The sequence below is a fragment of the Epinephelus fuscoguttatus genome, linkage group LG3, assembly GCF_011397635.1.
Source record: "Epinephelus fuscoguttatus linkage group LG3, E.fuscoguttatus.final_Chr_v1".
In the NCBI taxonomy this organism is placed as follows: domain Eukaryota; kingdom Metazoa; phylum Chordata; class Actinopteri; order Perciformes; family Serranidae; genus Epinephelus; species Epinephelus fuscoguttatus.
In genome coordinates this window covers 35,838,189-35,865,983 of record NC_064754.1, presented here as the reverse complement: position 1 = coordinate 35,865,983, position 27,795 = coordinate 35,838,189, and the positions used below count along the sequence as shown (strand labels likewise).

The following is a 27,795-nucleotide window of genomic DNA, read 5'->3' as shown; positions in this document are numbered from 1 at the left end:
GAGGAGGTCGGCTCGGCTGCTGGTTCAGTACAGCTGTCTGCTATGAGAGCTTTGAACAATTATTAGGACTGAAAACTAGCAGTTAGCGGACACTGTGAGTTTTAAATATATGACTGACCTATTTATTGTTTCTATAAACGGATAACTACATGGCTACGACAGGACGCCGGGACTCCTCAGGTAACCTGCTGCCGACATTTAACTTTTAAATTTAACTCCGTTAGTCACCACTCATTTGTCTTTTCTAAAACAAACGTTGTTTTGTTTGTTAATACACAGTTTAAACCTTCCTCTCCGGAACTGAAGCTAGTTTTAGAGCTGCATTGTGGTGCCTCAGGTGTTGTTGTTGAGACATCCACAACATTAAGGTCAATTCAGCTGTTACTGTGTTTCTGCTCTGTCATCTTCTGGGCAGCTGAGGCACAGTAGTCATTGTCAGCAAGTGTGTTTTTCCCAAACAGCTCTCTCAACATCAGGTTTTGCTGTGTGACTCCATATTGTAGACTTTGTTGACCGAGTGGGGTTTTCCCTCTTCACTCCACCACAAGTGGTGTCTTAATACAGAGAGCACCACTTAGACAGAGATGTAACTGTACACAATGACAGAGAGGTTGTTAAACATGGCCTCCTTTTGGTTATCATTCAGCAGTAAAACCAGAAAACTGACAAAGAGACAGGTGTTAAAGTATTCTTTTTATCTAAAAATCCCTGTACTTTATGAGATAATATGTCAAAATAAAAATTGTTTTATTGTATTCACAGTAGAGCTGAAATGCTTTGTTGACTAATAAGTTAATGGATTGAGAGAAAATGTCTTATTATCCTATTATTTGACAGTAAATTAATTGTGTGATTCTTTTGCCAAATATTAACAGTTTCCAGCTTCTTCAGTGTGAAGGTTTGTTGGCTTTATGCATTCCTATAACACCATAAACTAATACATTTGGGTTTTAAATTGTCTCTAAATTGTCTCTAAATACATGTACTGTACAAGTACTGGAATTCATCTTTACATTGAATCAGCTGACTTTATATTAGCCCTGATTGTAATGACAGGTTGCAATGACTCCATGGTTTCATGGTCTAAAACACAATGTTGGTAAGACACAGATGCTGCACCACCACCCCTACCATCAGCCCACTTTTCAGCAAGTGCACAACATCTACACAGCCCGACTCCTTCATGCATAATAATAGTTCCAGCCCTGTTTCATAAGCTCCCCTCACGCATGGTTGAATCTGCAGGTCTTTTTTTTTTTTTTTTTTTTAAAGATTGTTGATGTCGGTTGGTTGAAGCTTGGCTCCACAGATTATAGTGTTCCTCTGTACTGTGACGAATTTTTGAACAGTGTGTGAAAGTTCATTCTTGACCTTGAACTTGAATAGTTTGATGAGATTCAGCATTTGTAAGATTGTAAGATGCTGTTGAATGCTCTTAAAAAGGTAGTGTGATGACCTTGGTTTTTAGGGTCCAGGCAGCTAAGCTGCCAGGACACTATTGTAATCCTAGGTATTCTTCTTTCTTCTTTCTTCTTTCTTCTTCCAAGGAAATCATACTTCCCATGGATGAAAACTCACCAAACTTTGCACAAAGGCCCACTCTCATGCCAGATATCCTCAGCTGTAAACTCAAGCCAATAGTCCTGATGGTGGCGCTACAGCAAGCGTCTAAAGTTCAAAACTTTGAAAATTCATAACAGATCAACCATACGTGCTACAACTTCACAACTTCCATCAAACTGTAGCCCCAATACTGAAGAAACTTTTGTACATTTAAACCTATTAAAAATTATGAAGTTCATCACTCTGTTTTTTTCAAAAACTGTAAAACTTCTTAAACCTATCTCCTCCCACAATTTTTGCTCAGTTGACACCAGACTTGCTACAGAGCATCTTCAGACTGTCCTACAAAAACTATGTTTCTCTGATTTTTGATTTATAAAAAATAGAGCCTACAGTGCATCAAAATGTTTGACTGTAAACGGTACTGTAAACATATACATGCAAATTCTTGCTAAATAAATCTTCAGTGTCCATGAAAAAAATGACAAAATTCTAGAGTCATGGTAGATGATGTGTGACAAATTTCAGAATTTTATCTAAAAAACTGAATTTTTGACAGTATTTTGAATTTTGCTCTAATGTGAACAATTGGAGTCAATGTAAAAATGGCAATTTTAAACATCGGTTTTTCGCTTATGGAGCAAATCAATCATTGTTACAAACAAATTACCAACATCTCCATGCTGTCTAGATGCAATATGTGTATTTTCAGATTTTTGTCTTAATAACAGAATTTTGACAGTGGTTTGAAATCTGCTTTTCCATGTATGGATGGCTGCTAAACCTGCACGTCTGGCTTAGTCAATTTGTGAAGCTACATCTAAATTGTCACTGACTAATTAGCTCAGTGAGATAGAAATTGATTCTTAGTCTCAGAGGTTGTGAGTTCAAGCCTCAGCTGATGCAAAAGGCAGATTGTGTTGCTAAATTCCTAAATGTCTTCCAATTCTTCTGCTTGTTGCTCAGAATTGCCTAAAAATGCCCGGACCCGACCCATCGCTGTGCAGCAGCTATAATTTAAGTTTGTGTTTTCCTTGTGTCTCTAAGAAGCCACGTGCCCCACATACAGAATAAAGCTTGCTTTATGTAGCATCACAGAGTGTGTGTTCAATAAGCGTCGAGATAAAGGGTCGGTTCACCCAAATTGCATGAAGTTGTTTTTTCTTTCTACCCACCACTAGTGGTATCTAGCTATGCATATATAAAGGTTTTGAGATATCTGTCTTTAAGATTTGTTTCTGAATATATAGAGAATTAAAAAAAAATAGTTTATGGTGTTCAAAACACAGAAAAGCTTTAAAGACAGACTCAGTTTTCTCAGTGCAACTGGAACTACTTTTTGTGAAAGAATTCTGAACTCTGATCTACAAAAAAACTATGTTTGTGCTGCCAGGACAATTTGCTGTTGAGTTTTTTCCCCAAAAAATTAAGTGCTCTGTGTCCTTGCTTACCTCCATGGTTCTGTGGTGGTAACAAACTTTTCAGACTTGCATATCTTAAAACCTTGGCACATAAAAGCAGAGCTATCTCCACTAACTACTGTAATAAGGGTAATTTGAGTAAACAAACAGTTTAAAGTCCCATTATCAGGCCCTTTTTTCTTCCACTGATAATGAATCTAACCCATTGCTGCAAAAGAAGATGCATTTTAATTCATAAAAGGTATCACATCTTACAGACATATAACCCAGAACATAGTTATCAGCGTATTATATTTCTTTGTTCAAGGTGTTTCCTTTAACTCAGGTATTTGTGGAAGTTTTGGACTCTTAACCTGTGGGTGGCCTCTCACTCTGGACTGCCAGACAAGATCTCAGCACAGATACCAAGTTGTTGACAGATTCTCAGTGACAGTAAGGATTTAGACTGACAGACTTATAGCTACATCTGTGTTTCTGCCAGTACTCCGCAGGCGACTGTGAACCGGGAGAGTCAGATATTTTCACAGATTTACTCGTCTTAAGTCACATCTGGTGGCACGGTCAATGGCCTGCACCCACTCTTGTTTGTCCGATTGCTATCTGCCGTGACGATCGACACACTCCTCCAATCAAAGATATGTGTGCACTTGTGCCTGTTGTCTGCATGAAATGCGAGGTGGTTGGATTCTTTCACCGAGGCACGCAACCCTTGTCAAAGCCAGGGCAGCTCACCTGCCTCATTTGTAGAAGCAGTAATTAAAATGCTGTCGCTCTCAGTAACCTCTGATGAAGCCAACTGCTCATCTGGATACTGCTCATGTCACTGTAACAGCAAATTGTCACAGGTTAACAACAGGTGTTTGATAGTGTAGGAAATGATCCCCATGAATGCAGGTTTTGTTAACTGCAGGAAACCACAAGTGGTTTCATAAAATCTCAGGTTACAGTGTATTTCAATAAACATTTCAGTCAGACAAGCTTACAGACACCAAGCAAAATAAACAAAGTGACGACTTAAAGACCTCAGATTTAAGTTAAGACTTAAACCATGTGAGTGTGACCAACTAAGAAGTTAAAAAAATGTATTATATCAGATGCCTCATAGTCTTCAAAACATTGTGCGGGGCAGTTAATGTCATGCTTCATTTAAAGGCCAAACTGTGTTTTTATTTTTGCCACAGAAATGTAACTTAGTTTATTTTCAGGCTGTTCTCATGCACAGTTCATACCTTTTCCTGCCACAAAACTGTGCACCAAAATTCATACATACCCCATGACAAGCAAGTAATTTGTGTATAACTTACATATTTGGGAAGGCTGCGATCACGTGTCCAATGTGCTGACAGTAGTGAGAAAGAAAGTGGTCCCAGTTGTAGGCTGGGGTGGTAGCTGGGTCACAAAGCATGGGACTTTCCCCAAGAGACAGGTGTTCAGGACTGTGTGAACTTGAAGTGAACTTTGAGTTAGGCTTGAGCGGTATCTAATTTTTCAGTTTGAGTGTGCAGTGCTTATCCCCATCCCCCGTCATTTGAGGGGGCACTTATTCTTAGGAAATTACACAAACTGTTGTTTATGGATACATTGTTATTTTGCACATCAAAGTTTATTGGCAGATTTTTTTGTCACTCCAGAGGGAGCTGCACAAACTCTGATAAATTGCCTCAAGTGGTCAGCGTCAGTGTCATTTGTATCTGAAGACTACAAGTTTTAAAAAATGAAGAAAAAATATGGTGGTGTGGAGATAGGAAGTGAGCTCACAAGACCTCTGTAGCTGCTCCTTATCTCTACTTAAAGCCAGCAGCTCAGTAGCATACCCAAATCTCCAACTGAGCTGTTGGTGGTCAAGTTGCAATTTGGGGTAATGTGGGTGCAAAGAAGGTGACAAGGAAGAAGAGTACATAGAATAAAGGATGATATCTCTGGTTCTGCCGCATCTGTTTTCACCTTAAATTTAAAACTGTCAATCAGAAGTCCAACAATGTCATAGGAGTGCAATGCAAAATCAGTGGAGTACTCTTTGAGGCCATACTCGGATACATAATTGAAGAGTTTAAAGATGGAAAATCAGCACTTAGTCTTTTTCATCTTTGTTTACTAAATGTATCAAGTTCAAAACATAGGATTGGAACCTGCCATCTTTCCCAAATAGATTGACTGGTCTTTTAGTATGCACAAGACAAGGGATAAAACTGAGTAATTCATGTTTTCTAATGCCCTTGAATGCTTGTTTACATCAATAATAGGCTCGTGAACTGAAAGTACTAAATTAGCTGGATAATTGCTTTAAATAAAACCCAGAACAGTCCATGTTTCAGATCCTGAACAAAAAACAGCTGAATGCACCTTTAACAGCAGCAGAAATTATAAATTACCTTGATGTATTGTGTTCTAATGTTTGATTGTGGTGCCACAGAATAAGGCGTGACAGGTTTTTGGAGTTCAGCCAGTCCCAAACATTTCCTTGTAATGTTGAACTTTTATCTTGTTTACAGTAGGTGCTGACTAATACTGAACACCAGCGGCTTATTTGTCCTGTTTCACTTCTCGCTCCAATTAGAGAACTCTGCCAAACAAGTGGTTTGCTCTGCTGACTTACTGTGTCTGTTGAGTTTGGATTCACCCTGACTCAACAGTTTATCTGACCTTGCGCAAGCTGACTTAGACTACCCAAGTCATTGGGTCATTTCCTAAATACAGACTGAGTGAAAAATCTGAGGAACCCCAGTCAGGTCCAGCAAGCTGAAGGCATGTGACAAGTATTAGGCATGATTAGCCCACTTTCTGATTTGTGGCTTTCCTACAATGTGGCCGGTTCCTACAAAGACATGGCACATCATCCAGCTTTGTTTCCAACCATAAACTGTGCGGCCTGTAGAAATGTTAAGCATTTTTAACGCAGGTTAGGTTTTTCAAATTAAACTTAATCAACTAGTCTCATTGGGATTGCGATCTCATTTCAAGAGTGACCTGGGAACAACAAACTTCATCATCAGACAACCACACAACACACATATAAATAAAAACACACACCAATAAGGACAGATGACCAAAGAAGTAATAAAGAAGTAATAAGAAGGAAACAAAGTAATAAAAACAATTACAAGATTTAAAGTAATAATAATAAATAACTTTAAAGACAAGATTAGTGTCCATATAATAGTAGAGCTTTATAGATAATTACTACAAGATGATGAAAAATGACAAAATGATAAAAAAAAATAACAAAAAGGAGGCTTGCACCAGGTCATAATTTCTAAAAAGAGACATTGTTGTTTAGTTTTTTTAAAGTACATTTTGAGCATGACAAGCCAAGTGCCATCTAGTTCCATTATATTGGAGAGAAGGCAGGCATCTCTACAGCCGATATCTCCAACACTCGCATCTCAAACAAAAAACAATCTAGATTGATAAATAGCACTGCAAGAAAAGGAACAATATGTACTTTTGATTTTGGGGTGAACTGTCCCTTTAAAGACTTAAGTTAGTTAGTTATGCACACTGGCACATCTACAGTGATGTTGATCAATAATTAAATAAATGACACAATTGAACTTTTGCGCACAGTAGAATTTTTTTTACCACCCACCTAACTTGAAGTTTAAACTTCTGTTATTAATATGAGTCACCTATTTAGAATTTACCACACTTAAAAAAAATCTGTATTCTGCAGATGTTGAGATACTGTGAATTGTGTTCCTGATGTTGTAATTGTCTGAGTTGTTTTGTTATCGTCTCTTTTTGTGTTGGTTGGTGTAGCCTGTGGCTCTAGCATTAAGATGTAAGATGGACAAGTTTAGGGTTGACAGGGGGCAGAAATTTAACTCTTTCAGATTATACTGACGAATTTGCAGAACAGACAGAATTTGAATGAGAGCCAGAGCATATAATAGTTTTACCACAAAGGAAGACTTAAATCAAACATCACATCTGTTTAATTTCAACTGAAAACAGCATGAGATACTGTTATACCTTGAATATAGGATATTAGGGTAATAAAAAAATTATATTTTGCCTTTATTTTGTTCTCAGCCAGTGGAAAGTAGTGTGTCAAAAGTTCTTAAAAGCCCTTGTCATCATGCTCGTAGTGTTTCCCTGTTCTGCCCGGAAAGAAGTGGGAGATTTATTACGTGTAACGTCATACAAACTCTCCTGAATTTCTGTACTAGCAGTTGTCAAACCCAGTCAGGTTAGACTTGTATAAGATATGTCAGCTCTTTCATAACCGTCCCAGTCATCTGCCACACTGATGTCAGCAGTAACCGGCAGACATATGACGGACTCTTTGGGAAAATAGATTTCCACACTCACTGTCTCGTAGTTGCAGCTTGACATCAGTTTCTTAATTGTATTTCAAGGGGACAGAAGACATTGTGGTGAAAGTCATTAACACTCTAAATACAACTGTAAAAATCAAGTACTGGCTATTTGTGCACCCTGTACTTATGAAGACTTTCCATTACTCCTTTGGAGTCAGCAGGGTTAAATCACACATGTAGGTGTCTTTAGCATGTTCAAAGTGCCAGAGGGGAGCAAGGGGAGTTCATCCATACACATTGAAGACAAAGGGAAGGTGTCAGACTGAGGCAAAAGTAAAAGCTGAAGACTAACTGTTCAGGCTGGGGCACATGTGCGGTGCTGACAGGGTGCTGTCAGGAAGTAGTCAGTGGAGTCAGCTTTTCATGAAAGGACGAGACTTTGGCTCAGGAATTTGGAACTGGCTCAATTCATGTGACCGCTGCTTTTTCCTTTCAGCCAGCAGAGACTGTACAATTACAACTCTTGTCCTGGTGCATGTCTCTGAGTTTAGGGTAATTGCTTTACTGCCATGTAGGCTACGTTTGATTTATCCTCGCCTTGAAGCTCTTTAGTGTAACAGCCTTGTGGCCTAGCTCCATTTATTTATGCCTCCTATACTGAGGTACACTTGTTGTATAGGCTACTTCATCCAAACAAACCAAGACAAACTCCATTAACATAAAATAAACAAGACAAATAAACAAGACTAAAGCTGTGCTAGTGACTTTGTGAGGCTGTATTTAAGCGCAGCAGTGCTTTGAGCTAAATGCTAGCATTAGCATGTTAACATACTGCCAGTGCAAAAAGTGCATAAAGTTTACCATGTTTGCCATCTTAGTTTTGTGCAGGGATGTGATACCAAGTACCGAACCAGTACCAGTGTTTAATTAATAAGCTGTATGCCTCACAATGTGGAATGACGGGGATCATTATTGTATGTGCGGCGCAACATCAGGCTTGACTTAAAGGTCCAGTGTGTAGGATTTAATGTCATCTAGTGGTGAGGTTGCAGAACTTTAACCTCTCCCATGTGTCAAGTGTGTAGAAAAACTTAAGTGGCTAATGCGAAAAAGCAAATGGCCCTACCTAGGGTTAATATTTGATTTGTGCATTTTGGGCTACTGTAGAAACAACATGGCAGACTCCGTGGAAGAGGGCCCGCTCTGTATGTAGGTATAAACACCTCACTCTAAGGGAACAAAGACATCACAATCATTCTTAGTCTCAGGTGGTTAGAAACTAATCAATATATAGTTAAGCATAGCTATGATGATATATACCATTAATAGATTCCTCTAAATCCTACACACTGGACCTTTTAAGCATTACTTTCCTACTTTTGTAACAACAAAAAGGAAATGAATAAATACACTGATAGAAATTTACTGAGTTGTTATTTATCATTAAAATTATAAATTGTGTACCAGTAATTTGGTAAAAATCTTCAAAATTAACAGGAATTACAATTCAAGTGGTAAAAACAGAAAATTAAAATTCCAGTATAAAACACTACAACTGCATAAAATGAGAACAAAATGTTTAAACAAAAATCACATTAAGTAGCAATCTAGTGCAAACAAACATAATGTAACAGCACAAAATAGATTTTTAAATTCCAGTAAAAAATAATAGCAGCTCAAAATGTAAACATAGAATTGAGCTGAATAGATCAGCCTCATTGTCACTGATACCCAATCAAGCTATTTGAGTCAGTATCGGCCCAGTATCGGTGTTGGATCGGTGCACCCCTCGTTTAGCATATTATGCTAACATTTACTAGTTAGAGTTTTAGTTATTTAGGCCAACATCCACTTAATGAATTGATCATGACTCGAGATGCATTAGGATTAGCGTGGCTAACCACCTCAGCTAATCAATTTCTTGGGGAAAAATCCTGACAGGAAAACATTTAGTCACACAACTTACTAAACTTAATAAATACCAGCTCTAATGAGGTGAATCAGTTCAGGCAATATCAGTCATAATGATGAGAGATGACGGCAAAGCTAATTTAGGAGAATTGTCCTGTGTATCATCTGGTTTCTAATAGCACATTGTGGTTTTGAACAGTCGAATCAGTTTCTGAATTAGCTCAAACTGATAACTTTGGCATTCCTGTAATTTCCTGTTGGCCATCAGTCTGCATGATTAATTGATCAGGCTCGAGTACTGACACGGGATTTTCAGTTTTACCACTAGAAACACTTAGGATGTTAAAAAATAACAAAGTTTTTTTTTTAAAACCGTTTACTTTTCTCTGAATAAGCAGATGTTTAAGCAGGTTTTATGTACTGAGATATTTTTGAGTTTCTCAGTTCAGCTTGTGCATCACTTGTTTTTGAGTAGGAGTCTTGATCACAGATTTTTATCTTGTCTGAGATTAAGTTCTTAGAAAACTAAATGTTCCTTACTTTTATCCTTCAGAACGAGAAGGCCTGTGCAGCTCAGTGAATCGCTACGGCTCCACAGACAGCAGCGGGGAGCATGACCATGAGAGTAACTGTCATGGCAAAAACCACAGCAACCATCGGTTTCCCACGGCGGTGGCGGCAGGTCATTGGGTCGGGACTGATCAGGAAGAGGAGGCCATTCGCAGGAAGCTGAAATACTTCTTCATGAGCCCTTGTGATAAATACTACGCCAAGGGCCGCAAGCCTTACAAGCTGATCCTGCAGCTGCTGAAGATCATTATTGTCACAGCTCAGGTACGTCAGACGTTTCATCTAAATCCTGTGTTGCTGTTTTTATTCTCACCTCAAGATTGTCGTTCATTGGGCTTCTGAATTAACAAAATATTAAGTTTTTAGGGACCTAAAATACACGAAGAATGACACTGGCGCCTACAGCCTACAGATTATGCCCGCGTGCATGGTGTCGATGCTTTAGTGAATTAGAGTAGAAGAGGTAGTCAGAAATGTATACTGGCATTCTTTTTTACTTCATTTGTCAGTGCACAGCTCTGTCTATCGTTATTTCCTGGGTGAAAGTTGTTGGTGATTTATGATGTGCAAGCACACTCAGAGATAGTATTCTGGTTATATAATACACAAGCCAGCCTGCAGTCTAAGAGGTTCACCTGGAACAAACTGCCTCAGGGTTTTTCTTTGTCCCCACTCCTCCTCCTCCTCCTCCTCCTGACATGTCTCACTCTCTCGTCTCTGTGCTACAGTTGGTGCTGTTCGGCCTCAGTAACCAGGTGGTGGTGACCTTCAAGGAGGAGAACACAATGACCTTCAAGCACCTCTTCCTCAAAGACTACGATGAGTCCACAGACGACTCCTTTGCTGTTTACACGCAGAACGATGTCTATGAGCACATCTTCTATGCCGTGGATCAGGTCAGCCCCAAGTACAGAAAAGCTGTGTAATATATTAAAAACCACTTATTAAATAGTGCTCCAATTTCTGATTCTCATTATTAAAGTATTGTGAGGTTAGTAGGTCAGTGTTACACTAGCTGTAACGCAAAGTCTGTTTTCTGTCATAACAGAACAACTTTTATTGGTTATTTGAATACAACAACAACAAAATACACTCCGCTGCAAGACTAGATGGGGTACTTGTGAATAATATTAATACAATAATAATGATATATGTTAATAAAAACATTGCATGCATGCACAATAAGTATATTTCTACCTCACTCACTAAGAAACTGATGTCGTGACACCATGAGAAAATACATTTTTTTACATTTTGCTATTTCCATTTAAAATTTCCCGCTCACCTTTTGGTTTGCAGCTGTGATCCTGACATCATAATTCCTATGTTCTAAATTATATATATATGTAGTATGAGGGTTTTAGTAAGTGATTGATAAAGATTTTATCAAATATCAATCATGCCTAACATGTCCTTAACCAACTGTCATGAAACCTTGCACCATTTAGAGTCGTGCAGTGGAAAATATGTGTAAATTGGTACTCCAAAGTTGAATCAGAATACAGTGTCTGGGAACAATAAATGTGTGTGCTAAATTTTCTGCCAGTTTATCCAATAGTTGTTGAGGTATTTGTTTTGTTTTTAATTTACCTGGTCACAAAACTAACTCTTCATTTTTTTCTTTTGAATTGTTAGTATTTTCTGCTTTATTTTTAGTTTCTTTTTTTGTTGTTGTTGTTTTCTGTCTGTAACTGTGTTTTTATTTATGCTGCTGCTTGTGTTGCCCAGGTCTCCCCTAAAAAAGAGATTCCTAATAACAGTTGGACTCTACTGGATAGATAAAGATTAATGAAATAAATAAATAAATATATTTTATTCTGGACCAAAGTGGTGAAACAAGCGACGTTGCCATCACTAGATGAAGTTGTAGATCCTTTAATAACAAACTTAAAATGGAGTATCAAATAAAAATCAGAACGTGAGCTGGATGGACGATGGTGTTAGAGAACTTTTTGTCATGGCCACACAAAAATTAGTGGGTACCAATACAACTTCAGTGCTTGGCTCCCTGCTCAGCTCAGTTTTTTCTTCTCCGCAGTATCTGGCCCTACCAGAGACCACAGTGGGACGCTATGCATATGTCTACGGTGTTGGCGTGAACGGCAGCGCGCTCTCCCTCTGCCAACAGTACTACAAGAAGGGAAGCATTGACCCAGCCAATGACACCTTCAACATAGACCCTCGCATCATCACAAGTACATGAACGACACTGTACAATGTTAAGGAGATTACTGTCCTGTGATTCTGTTAACATCACTAACAGTGCTGGAAGGCTGTGATGAAGTCTCTCTGTGACAACAGTTCACATTTAATGGTGGGGTTTGTAATTGCCATTATTATGCCATAGTTTGTGAGAATATAATGGACTGAAATTGTCACATCACATAAAGTGCACTGTGAGCATTTGTGCCACTCCATGTTAACCAGAGCAGCCATTCGCTCTCACTGAAAAACACAAGTGCACACATCCTTTTTACACAAGACTAACACGTAGAAAAGTGGAGATTGAGCTACAGAAGTAGAATACAAAGGCTTCTTCATGCATAGTTTGCATCTGACTTGGTTTTACATAGTCAAAGGTCAAGCAAAATTTTATCTGCACACTGTCCAGGGGGACAGTTGTTGCCTAAGGGAGCAACACAAGCAACGTCTTTTATCACTTCAAAGGGAAACGTAGGACAAATATTTGACGATAGACTCTGGCTCTCGCACAAGTAGCTAGTGTGTGTACTCAAACAAAAAGCTGCAAAGTTTTTTTTTATTCCGTTTTAATTTTAATTTAGTTAGTTTTGTATTGGCTTTCATAACATATGCTTCTGTTATTAATATGATTGGTACAGAAGGTCATTTCATTCACTTAAAGAACGCTTTCTCAACCTTATCTCATGATCATGACTCACTATCTTACTGTATGAGGTCCAGATTATGGAATTAGAAAAGGTCATTAATTATTACTATTTGAGAAGATGGTGATAGGGCTGCATGATTTAATATCTTGCTGTTATTTCTCACTTGGATAAAGACACTGGGGGTTAATAATGTCGCAGAGACATTATTATTAGTATGTCAACGCTGTGCACACATCTCTTGGGACTGCTCAGGTGCAAAGCACAGTCTGACCTATGTCAAGGTGCTGTGTGTTCCTTCAGGAGCAGGGAAAACAGTATGAGCTACTTTATGGGTACAAAGTCATGCAATCAGAAATGCTTCCAAGTGGCCTCTGTGCTGATAAAGCATGCAGTGAAGTGTGATTAAAAACATTTACAGTGGCATTATAGCAATTTGCCACTGCAGCTATTCAGATCATATAATCTGGTGTATGATGTAACGCCTGATCTCGTAATTATGAGATAGAGAGTCATAATTATGTGATACAGAGGTCATAATAAAAATGCGATATGGGCAACATTTTTTTTCCTTCAGTGAATGCAATGCCCTGCTGTAGGTTGCACCTTTGCGGAGGTCCATTTATTGATATTTTGAACATTCCTGGATGCATATAATTGTTATGTAGAACAATATCAGACAGTTTGAGGCAGGGGGTTATGTACAGGGAGCAGGACGTTATTGCAAGATAAATCTCAACACGATGGAGCCTAATTTACTGAAGGGGTTTATTTTGCGATCTTGCTGTGCATATCTTGCTTTTTACACAGCTTTTTACTAAAGAAATCAATAATGTGACACAAAATATTGTTTTAAAAATGATTTTATTGAATTGATAATCAGCAAAGCCCTGTAAGATTGTTGGATTTTTTTGGCTTCATTTAGGTTTTTTAGGGTTGTTTTTTTTTTGTAGAATAGTTTTTACTATCAAAGGGGGGGGGGGGGGGTCATTTGCTAAGTTGCTGTTTTTTTCATAGTCCATTTTCCTGCGTTATTATATGTTTTTGTCTCATGATGGCATTTTATCTCAGTTAACCTTTCAAGAAGAGAGAAGTTGTTGCATATCCTCAGTTTCTTACTTCCTCATATCGGTGTGTGTTTTTGAGAATAATTTGACCAAATTAAGAGGAAGTAAGAACAGTGGAAACAACTTCATGTTGAAAGCTTTCTTCACTTCAGCTCTCAAGTTCGTCAAATGCTCCTTTGTGATCACCAACTTAAAAAGAATTTACAATAAGGTTTCATACTTGTTTTTGAAAGGTTGTACTCTTTATGTAAAGAGGAACAGCAAAATGCCAGATAATGGAAATTATGTTATTCTCCCTCTCTCTCTCTTCAGTATATGACTGTTCCCTCTCTGTTCTCTCTCTACTCATTTCAGACTGTATAGGTATCGACCCACTGTCGGTCCCACCAGCTCCGCTCACCAGCAACTACAAGAACTTCACACTCAAGTTCCACAAGTAAGGCTTCATTTTTCACATGGCTCCGGCGTTCTCCTTGTTTGGCCTCCGTTGTTTGTTGAGATTTATCTCTGTAGTATCTGATGATGACATTCAACAAGCCACTTATCTCTGCCACACGCACACTCAAGCATGTATACAAGAACACTCACACAGGTTTTGGTACAAAAACACGGAGGCACAGAGGTATGTAAAGTATCTCACCCTGCTTCATTTGTGTTTGTTGTCAAATGTAGTCATTCTGAAAACATGAAATTCTTCCCTCTGAATTGTATGGGAGCCATGAGAGGCCATGGCTAATGACTTATGAACAGGTGAAAAAAAGGTTTTTCCAGGATAATCTTTCTAAAAAAAAAAAAAAAATTCATCTGTGAAAAAATGTTTGTTGTTGTAATACTCACACAGCTGTTCTTAAGTGATAAGCCCTGTTCCCACTTTCACTATGGCACCTCCGGAACCAAAAGTAACGCTTCAGACATGGTACCTAGACCACAGCGTTTCCACTGCAGACTACACCCTTAAATGTGGGTGGGGGTATCGTCACCCATTGCTCCATCCAGCACTCACTGTATTTCCTCATTGCCTCGTTTATCGTCCACAAAATGAAGTTACACGCCAACATTTTCAGAACAAATAAAACAGGCTGCAGTGAGAGTCTCTCTCCATGGGATATTTATAAATAGCAGGTTTGTGCATTTAGTCCTTCTCAGGCAAGCTCGGGGGTTTAGTGTTGCAGGAGCCCACAGGAACGACACTCCGCAACACTTTTTTTTTTTCTCAGAGTGAGGATTAGTATAGCTGCCCTTCACCTAACCAGGCCGAAATTGATATATATAAACACTTAAAGATCCACTCATTACTAAAAGTTTATGTCATAGAAAAACTAAAGTAACGGTCAAAGTGGTCATGTGAAGTATTTAAGGTGTGTTGATTGATTTACGTCATCTAATGCACTGAGTAACATTTCAAGTAAACGTTCCACATTAAAAGTCGTCAGCAGTCAGCTCAGTGAATTAAGTTATTTTTTCTCTGACTCCAGCTGCTGCAAGAGGCAGCAAAACATCCTTTCATTCTATAGTTATAGTGTACTAATAAAACTCTCCACAGTATGAACAGTGGTTACATGAACTTAAAGGGAAATTTCAGTTTATTTCAACCTGTCTCCTATCGTCCTAAATTTGTTTCAAGTGACTAGTGACATAAAAATAATAGTTAGCATGTTAGCTGTTAGCCTAGATACAGCCGGGGCGCATAGTAGTGTCAGACCTGTTAAAATGTAAGTGAATGGGCAACCTTCAAGTGCAAAGTTAGTCCACTAAACAAGCTTTTTCTCCACAAAGACCGCCTCATATCGTTAGGATAAATGTCAGAGAACATATAGAAAACGACATGTAAATGTGTTGTCTTACCTTTCCAGTGTGCTGCCATGTTTGTTTACCATTTAGCTCTGCTTTCCAAAGCGCGGCCAAAATATATCTCACGAGCTCTAGATAAAGCCCAGTTGGATACTACTCCAGGTGGAGGTGTCTTGTCCTCAGTCACATCCGATATGAGGCGGTCTTTGTGGAAAAAAGCTTGTTTAGTGGACGAACTTTGCACTTGAAGTATGCCCGTTCACTTACGTTTTAACAGGTCTGACGCTACTATGCGCCCCGGCTGTATCTAGGCTAACGGCTAACATGCTAACTATTATTTTTATGTCACTAGTGACTTGAAACAAATTTAGGACGATAGGAGACGGGTTGAAATAAACCGAAATTTCCCTTTAAAAACCAGCCACAACTCAACATTGAGCAGAGTGACCGTCCGCTGTTGACCAATCAACAGACTGTTAGTACCAAATCTGTGTGCTAGGTACCTCAACAGAGGTGGGACCAAAAATGTTAACAGCACGGAACAGTACCATTGGTACCATCCACAACTTTTCACAGTGGAAATGGAAAAAAGTGTACCAAACTGAACTGTTCTGCTCGCTGGAAACTATGCTATAGACACAACAGTTGAGATCAGACCTAGAAAATAGATCTCCAGAATTTTTGTCTCACTTGCCTCTCAGGGCTTCCGTACTTTACCATTTGTTTGTGTTTTCTTTTTTCAAGACTCATTAACGTCACCATAGAGTTCCAGCTGAAGGCGATCAATATACAGACCATCATCAACAACGAGATCCCAGACTGCTACACTTTTTTCATAACGGTGAGCAAAAGGCAAACGTACAGCAAAGACACAGCTGATGGTTCAGCTCCCAGCACTGTTGAAGACCTCATACTGGGATATCCAGATCATGTTCACATGATTATACATATGATCAAGTTGGGTTTTTTTTTTTTTTGCTTTCTGGCTCAAGAAGGAGTATAGTGCTTTGTGTCTTCTACCAGGAGGCAAACATTTTCTGCCGGAGTTAAATTATGCAGCTCTGAGCAGTTTGAGGCCATGTTTCTCAGTCTGAAAAAATGTTTACTTTCCCTAGACTTTATTGCTTATTAGTCCTACTTAACCTGCTACTTAACAGACACATGTTGACATAGTGTGATTATTGGTCAGATCTTTTTTTAAATCACAAAAATTTAATATTTTATTTACTGATTTAACTGTTGAGTGATTTTCTTGTGCATACTATCTCCCCACATAATGGTCTCTACACTGTAAGGTATGTACTGTAATCCTGGTGTAAAGCACTAAATCCATACTATTTTCATTTTTTTTACATAAAAAGTCAGGCTTTAAAATATTTAGTCCAAAGAGGATACTAAATTCATCTTTAAAAAAATCCAAAATATATGTGTTATTGCATATAGAAAGGCTTTCCTGTCATTAAACCCCTCATATTTCAACAAACAGAAGACATGACCTCTGTGCTCTCAGTGGTAGCTGCAGCCCTGTTTGATGGAAACAATGAATACCCTGTGTCTATATTTCATTACACAAACGTTATTGTTTATTGTCTGCTGGTTGCCTCTCTCTTCCAGATAGTCCTGGACAACAAGGCTCACAGTGGCAAGGTGAAGATCCGGTTGGAAAACGAGGCATCAATAAAGCAGTGTAAAGACCCCAGTGTCTCTGGACAGGGTGAGATGATGGGTGGGACTAAGTGGGATGATAATGAGCCAGTAGCAAGCTAGCAATGGTGTTAAAGAATATGAGGAAATCTATATTGAATGTTGCTTTCAGATAGTATTACTGAACCAACAGGAAGTTCCACTGCATGAAGTTATTTATACACCACTACTAGTACTTTGCAGTAGTGGTGCACCAATAGTGACTGCTCTGTTTCTGTCCTTTTGAACCTCCAGCTGAGAACTACACACGTGTAGCATTTGATGTCGCTGTGGCTCTGGTGTGCGTGCTGTCACTGCTGCTCTGTGGACGCTCCATACTGCGAGGCATCATGCTGCAGCAGGTATGAAAAAGTCTGTCACAACTAAAGGAAAACATACAACAGAACAAGCCTTGAATTACAGTATTACAATCGCCAGTCCATAGAGAATCATGGTTTACATGGTAAGAAATCAAGGGAAACATTAGGAGAAACAATCAGTGAATTTCTGTATTTACTATAGGAATGTCCAGTCAACAAACCTTCACTACATGTCAACCTGACGATTCAACCGAATCCCTCTCTTTCTGTCTCTGTGTGTTTATCAGGAGTTTGTGGAGTACTTTAAGGAGACTCTGGATCGGAAAGTGTGCTGGGCAGACCGGCTGGAGTTCATTAACGGATGGTATATCCTCCTCATCGTCAGCGACATCCTTACCATCACTGGCACCATCATCAAAATTGGCATCGAATCTAAGGTATGTCCTGCTTACCGCGACACCCTTAAGTGACAACACCTGCTATACTGTAGTTGTTCCTTTTGAAGTGGAGTTGTATGACGTACTTATTCACGGTCAGTATATTACCTAAAGTAGAAGGCCTTGATCGGTTAGGTTGTGTTATTGTGTGACTTTGGTGTTTTAAAGTGTTAGAGAGCATAGATAGTACAAAGTGCTGATTTCCAACATGGTAAAGTGGTGAAAAATTCTAAATGTCACGTACATTTAAACTGATACTGTTTTTTTTTAAGGTGGCTAAAATACGTTTTGCTCTCGCCCCCGTCTGCAGTAGTTGAGTCATTGTTTATCTTTGTGGCTCCTATCTGCTTCTCCAAACTGGTGACATGCTGATCACCATCTACTTCTATACATTTTTTGTATTTTATCTTCAAATAAACACAAGAAGTTTGTGCTCTAGAGAAAGGATCAACACTCAGTGAAAAACCTAAGCCCTATGATAAGCTAATATGGCAAGGCTTAACTATACAAACCAATGAGCAGTGATAACTAGCATGTCTTTGGGGTCATTGGGTGGGAACCTCCTTTCACCAGTGTTTCGTCTAGTTGGTCCCACGACACCTCCAGGAGGCTAGACAGTGATCTCTGGCGTCCCAGAGACACTCCCCTAATGCCAGGTCTCACTGCTCCCCTCCCTGCACCAACCCAATAACCTCCTTTACCTTACTTACGCATTGCTTTCTCAGCCCAAACAGCACCGCCATCTTCAACCAAACCCAGGCTCCGTACATGCGAGCTCTAGGTAGAAGCAATGCTGATACTACCTTTCCTAGCACATTCACCACACTCTATTTCACACGCTACATAGCATAACTACAATATAAGCTAAAGTTAAAGGAGCTAAATGAACTTAAAGGATCAGTAAACACACTCACCTTGCCGCATGGCCTCTATACATTTTTTGTATTTTATCTTGTTCTCTAAAGGACTTTGTAACCGTTTTGAAAGTTTATTATTATTATTACTGTAGATAATACACTGACTGTGGGTTCATACAGCCTCAGTTCAAAAGATCTGAACTATCCTTTCAAGTATCTTTTCTTATCTCCCGACAGAATATGTCCTCATACGACTTGTGTGGCATCCTGCTGGGAACTTCCACACTCTTGGTGTGGGTCGGTGTAATTCGCTACCTCACATTCTTCCAGAAGTACAATGTAAGTCACTGACACACTGATGTGCATCAGCTGTTAATGTTGTTCACTTCCTGTTAATTTAATAACTTGTCAAAAGGTGAGAAAATGCCCCTCTTTGAAATAATGTAATAAATCCTGTTAATCAAGTCTCTCTGCTTGAATTTCCCCTCAGGGGGATTAATAAAGTAAATAAACGTAAACTTAAACTTAAACTGCTCTCTCTCACACATTGTAATTCTATCTGTCCAATGTCTCTGCGTCTCCCTTAGATCCTGATTGTGACACTTCGAGCAGCGTTCCCCAATGTGATTCGGTTCTGCTGCTGCGTGGCTGTCATCTATCTGGGGTACTGCTTCTGTGGCTGGATTGTCCTGGGACCATACCACGTCAAGGTGAACACCGCTGAAACTCTTATAGACAGGGATGTGAAAATGTTGTGTAATACACTTGTTTGTATTGACTTCAAATTAAGTTCAGTCCAGAAATAATTACACAAACATTTTTGTCAAATTTAGTCAAAAAAAAAAAACAACACAACATAGCGTAAGGATTTTCTACACATGCTGCAGCTGCAGCTTTTAACACTGACTCTTTTTACAGTACATCACTGTCAGACAAGATTTAATATTGTCCCTACCATACAAATGCTAGAATGCTATATTTGTTCATGAAATTATTTAAAGCTCCCCTCCTCTTAAAAGTGTGTTTTTCTTCTGTTCATGTCCCCAAAAATGTCTGACCTTGACTATACTTACTTGTATCTGAAAGGTTTATCACTAGAGAGGTGATTTTATATTCCTCATCTGAAGGGGGTGCACTTCTTTAAAATCTGAGATTCTCAAGCGTACGCCGGGCAAGCTAGATTAGGAGTGTCACTAATGAGAAAGCCTTGTTGCTTTCTAATGTGCAGATGCCAGCAAAGACACCCCTAATACATGTGATATAAAAATCTCAGTCAGATATAATGTATCTCTCTGCAAACTGCTGGCACTGCTGGTTACAAGCTAACAAACCAACAAACATAAACAAACAAAAGATGTTATCTTCACTTCTGATACCTCTGTTAGCCGTCAATTTGGGTGCACAACAGACTCCTTGTCTGAGTCTGGGTCTGACTGAGGCTTGTTTGGACGCTGCTTTGTCACCGTTCAGCCTGCCGCCAGTCGTGGTGGTGGTGAAACCACATCCAGAATTGCTCAGCTAGGGAGAAAGAGTAGATCTGCACCTGTTTTTTTATGTGGGAAAACCATTATAAACAAAATATAAATCACAGCAGTTTTCTTTACATACTTTAAATGTGTCAGACTCTAAACAGTTTTATACTTGCAAAGTAACCAGCACTTTCATCACTACAGCTGCTTCATAAATTCTCCTCCTTAACTGAACAATTTTTTTTTCATCAGTAGTTACCCTTTTCAATGCACATACTGTGTGTCAACTTTTGGATACTTTGAGGTATTTTATTTTATACGTGATCTGTACCATTTTGAAATCTACAGTCTTTGAATTTAAGAGCCGTTATATAACTGTCTGTCAGTTCCGCGTAAATAGTTTGGTTTACAATTTATATGGCTCGTTTTTTTAAATGTATAAAAATCACCCCTCCTATTGGCCTGAATCACAAAACCAGATTTCAATCGAAAAGAGTTTCCCCATTCTCATTATCTGAGGTGAAACCCTGTCCTCATATGAAACTCTGCTTCCTTTGTCCCCACCCACAGAAAGTGACTCGGTGAAACTTAAGAGACTTACTCATAGCGGTTGTCCCTCTCTTTCCTCAGTAGACATCCTGAGTTGGTGTATTATGCTCAATTTGGATGAAGTTCCTGAGTTTAAACAGTTTTCAGTGTGTTACCTCTGACTGTCAATTATGTAGCATTAGTTACTGTAACTGCAGGCTTTGTTTACCATATAAACAATTCCAGCTTGCAGAGCTTTGACTTGGCTTTCTGTTTTCTGTCCCCCAGTTCCGTTCCCTGTCCATGGTGTCAGAGTGCCTATTCTCCCTCATTAACGGGGACGACATGTTTGTGACGTTCTCCGAGATGCAGGAGAGCAGCACTCTGGTGTGGCTCTTCAGCCAAGTATATCTGTACTCCTTCATCTCCCTCTTCATCTACATGGTGCTGTCGCTGTTTATCGCTCTCATCACAGGAGCCTACGAGACCATAAAGGTAGACAAAGACTGAAACCAAAGAGGATGGTCATTTCTGTTTTTTAAACAGAATTAAAAATAAGTAATGTATACTCTCCACAGCACCAAACACAAGAGCCCATCCACATCACAGACCTGCATGCCTTCATAGCAGAGTGTACGGACACACCGAACTCTGGCAAGTTCAGGGGTCTGGAGACCTCGCCGTGCTCCTTCTTCTGCTGCTGTGACAGGTGAGGAGGACAGGGCACAAGACTGATGAAGAGTAATATCTAAACAACATGTCAGAAGGGTTCATTAATAACAGACAGTAGCAGTAAAAGAAAGAAGGTAAAGAGATATTATGTGACTTACCTGGTATTATCAGGTAACAAAATGCATCCATATGTTTTCGAGTTTGGGGACTCTTGAAAGAGTTTCATCTGACCAAGCCTTTATCAAACTTCAGCATATCAACTAAACTAAATGAAAATTTAAAATATTGGAGTTACAAGGACAGTGCATTTTGTTTTTTACTTACCTCAGTTGTTCTACTGTCTGGCATCTCCACTACAGGGCAAAGTAACTGCAAAGAACCTACACTGATACTCTTTGGTAACTAGGATAGTTATCATCAGATACCAGGGTAAACAAAAGTGCTGTCCTCTTCCTGTTTTGGTTTTGCAGTGGTTGACGCACTTCCTTTGTGGCGTAAATCGAATCGTCATTTGCCAGAGAGATCGTAACCAGTGGCAGTCAGAATGTCATAGTGAAAGCAAGGCTAATAGGGAACCAGTCTTAACATTATTCTGTAGACAGAACATTGTGCAATCAAAATCTACTTAATAATGATAAGTTAAAGCAAATGTGTGTGTGTGTTTCCACCTTAAAATCTCACTGTATCAATGTCTCTGCTTTGATCCTGTGTGGGGACCTTTGTTGTGTATCACTCCTCTCTCGTCACATTTCCTGTCTGCCAGAAAGAAATCTTTTAATGAGATTTTTTTTACATGGCAACGTGGGTTTGTGTATTTTGAGGTAGAGTGATCACAGCAGGATCAGATTTGAAAAATATTGCCTTTCTCCAAGACATTTTGATCCTTTTCTAAATTTAAGTTTAATTGCCATTATGTGACTCTAAAATAAGAATAATTGATTATAATGTCAAATATCATGACTGTAGAAAATCTTAACGTCTTGCCTTGATCCCCTCTAGAACGACAACATACGAGGATGTCCTGTTGGTGAACTGAAGTTAACCTCATTGACCTCAGAAGCCTCACTATCCCCCCCTGCTGACCACAGGGATACACTGCACACTCCCGACGCCAAGTATCTCTGTGCCATCATGCTGTGTCCGGGGCTGCGGTCAAATAGTCTTTTTAGGCTGAGGAAGGTTCCTGACTGAGTGACTGAGTGACTGAATGACGAGGAATAATCTATGAGGCAGCCATGATAAGAACTGGTCGCTAATAATAATAATGATAATAGTGATAACTAATAATAATAGTGCTCCACAAAGGCAGCAAAACAAAACAGACAAGTCATAAAAGCATCCTGTTTTTAAAGAAAACAGATGATGGTGTATGAAAATTAATACAATAAGGATGCACACTTGGTAGTCCATCGTCAGGACATTGTAGCGTCACCATGGCAGACCTACATCTAATAACATTCATTGTCGCATAATTCAGGAGCCAAGTTGGATTCTCTTACCACCGCGGCCATCTTTGACCAAGTCCTTATGGATTCTCCTTCACATCTTTCCTTGTCCTCATGACTTTTTCCATCGAGGTCAAAGAAAAGTGCTTTGGAAAATACTTTCTTTTGACTATTTGACCGCAGCCTGGGACAAACCTCATCTGAAAGAGGAGTCATCATCAGCTGGACCAGCACTCTGTAGAGAGAATGTGTAACAACACATTTTCTTTTTGGACCTCTGAAACTTGAGGGCTGATGCCGGACTGGACCTTTCTCTGCATGAACAAGACTTTGCAGGATCATGGATGACTACTGCACAGCCATTTCTCTGTTCCCTGTTGGTTTTTAAAACAAAACAGTATTTTTTTTTCTTATGTATTTAAAGATGCACGATGTCGGACCAGGACCGAAACGGATTGTCAGGATGCTAAGTGGGTGCCATGATGAGGGCTGCGTACATGGTGCTGACTGTTTTTATCTTTTGAGTTTTTCCTTTTTATAATATTTCAAAATAGGTCAGCTTTTGAGGACATGGCAATTATTCATCTCACAAAACATATCCAGCATCCTTTCTCTTACAGTCAATTACTCATCGCCATCCTATTGCTCCCCAGTAGTACACACAAGAATCCACAATGGGACGTGTAAATCCATACAGAATGAGGGACATAATCCTTATAGTAGTCTGTCTTTTTTGAGACAATCAGGGAGACACTTTATGACATATTGGAAAACAGGACCATAAACAGTGTAATGTTTCAGATGTGAAATTGATTTGTTTTTCTCTCCCACAAGCTGCACCTTCAGTATAAAGTTTCAGACAGCTTGTTTAGCTGCCGTTCTACTGCACAAGCATCACATTGCCTTTAAATGTGGACACCAGTTAGTAGATTGTGTCATGTATTGCATTTATCAGAGGAAGCATCAGTATAATGAAGCTCTCAGCATTGACTGTGGTTAGCTACAACGAGGAGAGCTGTCCTCCAGGCCCATATGCATGTTTCTTTAATGAAGCTAAAGTATGTCAAGGAAAAAGAGTTCATCCATTACAAGGTAGAAATGTTAGCCCCTTTTTTCATTTCTATACAACACTGATGTCTGTAAACTGTGCCTGACTTGTTTTAAAGAAAAATGACTTGAACTGCCTGACAAAGTGGAACAGGGTTAAGGGTAGCTAAAAAGAAGACAATGTAATGATAGCAGAAACATATTCGTAGCTCTGTAATAATGTCGTGTCACGCTGAATCACGTCAGTTTGCTGTCTTCGTAATGATGTCTAGAACTGTGGTCCAATGACTGGATCCTTTGTGGATGCTTGAATTTCTTTTTCTTTGTACCGCACAGAACGCACAATATCTGACGGAGTCCCACAGTCTGGACTCAGGGAGGTGTTTTTTGGGAGATAGTTTATTTTATGAAGAGAAGATGGGCCCAATCCGAATCACCGCACTCTCATAGACTTTGAGGCGCGTTCCTGCAAAGTGTGTGAGGGTTTAGGGCTGTCACTGTCAAATCAACAAGATATTTTGAGCCCTTTATGAACGCTTTCAGTAAGTCAAGATTTGTGCAGACTTTGCCTGAGAAAATTAGCGGCAATTCATAGTGTTGGGACATTTAAACACTGGCTTACCAGGGACAGGAGGGGCTGACACATGGGTGTTGAGCCTGGCACATAACATTTACACAGAAACACTACATTAAGGATGTATTGATCCATTAAAAAGCACATGAAATCATAAGAATGCAAGCATAGATTTTATTACATACCAAGTTTATTTATTGACAAAATAATAAATTAACTATTTGACAGTTACCTCTCATCCACTCTGTGAGGCAAGAGCCTGAAAGCCGTTCAAATTAGGGACCGACCCTTAAAGTACCTTGGCTGTTAACAAGGTAAAAAATAAAAAGTCCCAGACCCACAATTGTACCGTACATAACATTTTTTGGCATCCTGTGGTAGCATGCTGTGTTGCCACAAAGTGTTGCCATTCCTATTTACACTATTTTGAACCCTTGCAGTCTCCTGCTCTCATTTTTACCAGGTGACATCAGTACAGTCCCTCAGGGTTCAGGGCTTAAGGTCTGCGGGAGGGGGACATTGGGATTGGGCCACGATGTCTCATCCAAACAGTGACAGGTGACTAATAAACCAACAGGGTCACATTAAAACTGATTATGATAGTGGACTTTGGATCTAGACGGCAAGCATGTGCCAAATGTGTCCATTGCCTTAACTTTGATTTTTCTGTCGTGCATGTATAGATGATCTAGTGTTAACTAGATGTACCTTTCCTACAGTTTGATGTTTTTATACAAATGATTTGCACTTGAGAAATGCAAATATAACAATGTGAGTCATCTTTGTGGTGTCATATATATATTGCCAATGTACTGATTAAAGTGTCAAGGATCATCTTTGATATTAAGATGTGTTATTTCATTTTGTTTTGTGGTTTTACAGGATTTACAGGACTTCAGGTGCAGTTCCTGTGGATTGTCACGAGGGGGAGTTCATGTCTACAAGTTTGATTTCCTACTTGGTTGGCAGATTTAAAAGCCACATGGAGGTTTTAAAACAAACAAATTCTTGATTTTTAAATAAACCCTTCGATGTAACACACAGTTAAACACAGCTGTTTTGAATACCCTGCATGTTTTGGTGGACACACTGCAGCTCGGAGCTGTCAGAGAGAGGAAATTACATCTCTGGCCTTTTTTTTTTTTCTTTTTCTGCAACAGTCCGATATGATGAGCTCATTTCCTGCTTATTGAGCTTCCCAAGTGAGGCTTGGCAGCTGATGTAGCACATCTTCCACAGCCTTCCACCCACTTAACTCTAATATCATCATACATTATGTACTGCTTTAGCGACGCCTTGATGCTTCATGTCAGACTGTGTGAGAGGGAAGCCAAATGTAGGATGCAGAGCTGAATGTGCCTCATAGAAATGTTTCATCTGTTTCTCTTACAGTAGAGAATTAGCATTTTTGGCAGGTTTTTCTTTTTTTTTTGACATGACGTCTGTATACGCCATACTACTTTTACTTAGTGCCTTTGATGTACAGTGAAAGCCCTGAAGTATTATCTTGCTCCAGAAGCTGCTAATGGTCCATCAGTTTGAGTTTCAGTGTGCTGAGCTTGGGTGTGGTGCTTTGTTGATGCAAGTTTGATCTCAGCTTGAATTAAAACCCAGTCACTTGTGGCTCGCTGTTTGAAGTTCAGGGCCTTTTTATATTAACAAAGCACCTCAGATCAAAACTGCAGGCCTGCAGCAGCAGCAGCAGCAGCAGTTTCCTTTTCCTGTCTTGTATCGTCTACTGAGTTTGACAGTGTGTGTTTGTGTGTGGGCTTGCAGAGTGTGTTTTGTGCCACAGGCAGTGTGTGCAGCTGTCCACGCTACTAGGTGTTTGGGCAGATGGGTGACCAGACCACACTCAAGAAACAGATTTCAAAGAAGCTAAGTCTGTGTATAAAAGCTCTGTAGATTATCCGTGTATCCTAATTCTGTTAAGGATTTCTAGCAGAGCCCTGCAGTGCTGAGCCACACCCTTGTGTAACAACATTATGAAGCAATCTGAAATGGATGGGCAGGATGTGAGAGGATTTAGTAGCTTTTTCAGCTCTGTGATATAATGATGGACGCCATTAGTGCTGAGTTTGGTTGAATAAAAGAAGGAGTCTAAAACGGTTTACTGACATACTTCTGGTGGATCCACACCCAAGAGGCAGCTTCCTGTGGCAAGAATTTGGTTTCTGGACTCAGATCTGCATTAACATTGAAATTATTTAATGTTTTTCTGCAAATTAATAATTCAAACTGCTCACTAACAATGAGTTTAAGATGAGGAATTAAACTTAAGGGAGAGTTTTGGGTTTCCCCCTCGTAGATTGGAAGGGCTGACAAGCTGCTGATGAAACATCTGCCAGAGTCCTGTAAGGAGCAGGGATGGAGACGCAGAGCTGAAACATGACTCACACACTCTCACTCTCCATTGAGGCACATTGAGAACGTGTTCACTGATGAGTCTGTGGTGAATGGTTTCTGGTAAGCCTTCATTTCTCCTTTAACTCACAAAGTTTTAAATTTCTCTTCGCCCCGGGCTGTTTCCTCTTAATATCGCCATTCTTTCCCCCGTCTCTGAGCTTTATTGGAGAAAACAACAGTTGATGTCAGATGTCTTCAACCATTCACTATTTCCTCTCTCTGTGAGTTGCAATAGTCTTTGTATGTCTTCTCCCTTTTCATCGATTTCTATTGTGGCGCCTGCAGCTGCAGCTTAAAAAAAAAGCATTCAACTCACAACTATTGTGGGCTTGTACCATAGGGAAGTGGACACTGTGCTGAACTACAAGCAGAGATGTGAACTTTTCACATTCACTCTTTCATTCTGAAAGAATACCTTTTTTATTCAGGCGTACTCCCAGCAATCCAAATCTCAGGAAACAGAAAACCCTTGTGTGTATGTGCAGACAGAATAATATTAACCATGCAACTTGGTGACTCAAATTTCGTTTCAAGCACAGAGAGTAAACATGCGGGTGGAAGAAAAATCCAGGGAGTGCATGTGGAGTGTCAATGATTTATTTCTTATTCATTTCATGCCTAAAGCACCCAAACAGATATTTTTGGGAAACCCAGTCTGATGAATGAGATTGTGTTGCTTCTCGGTAGAGAATGACAGTGAATCACACACTTGACCTACACAGCAGGTGGCAACAATGGAATTACTGAAGCCTCATTGCAATTACTTGCACAGATTAAAATACTCCTGATTTCCATGTGATAAAGCCCCTGAGTTTTTTTTTTGTTGTTGTGGTATAGCTGGTGTCACATGTAATTTTACCTGCCAAGTAACAATAATAAAGGAAAATAATGAAACAGAAACATGGCGGATCTACATGTCAAATGAGACATTG

The 27,795-nt window shown here is 39.5% G+C and overlaps 1 protein-coding gene across 1 annotated transcript; it reads left to right on the top strand.

The window, feature by feature from the left end:
- On the top strand, positions 1-25,304 carry mcoln1a (mucolipin TRP cation channel 1a). The gene is made up of 14 exons (XM_049572978.1): positions 1-180; positions 9,705-9,985; positions 10,450-10,617; positions 11,760-11,916; positions 13,989-14,070; positions 16,170-16,266; positions 17,040-17,139; positions 17,364-17,470; positions 17,716-17,865; positions 18,960-19,061; positions 19,310-19,432; positions 21,008-21,214; positions 21,298-21,428; positions 22,391-25,304. The coding sequence occupies exons 1-14, from the start codon at positions 150-152 to the stop codon at positions 22,425-22,427; spliced, it is 1,773 nt and encodes a 590-aa protein (XP_049428935.1). The 5' UTR covers positions 1-149; the 3' UTR covers positions 22,428-25,304.
- Positions 25,305-27,795: the final 2,491 nt, after the last annotated feature.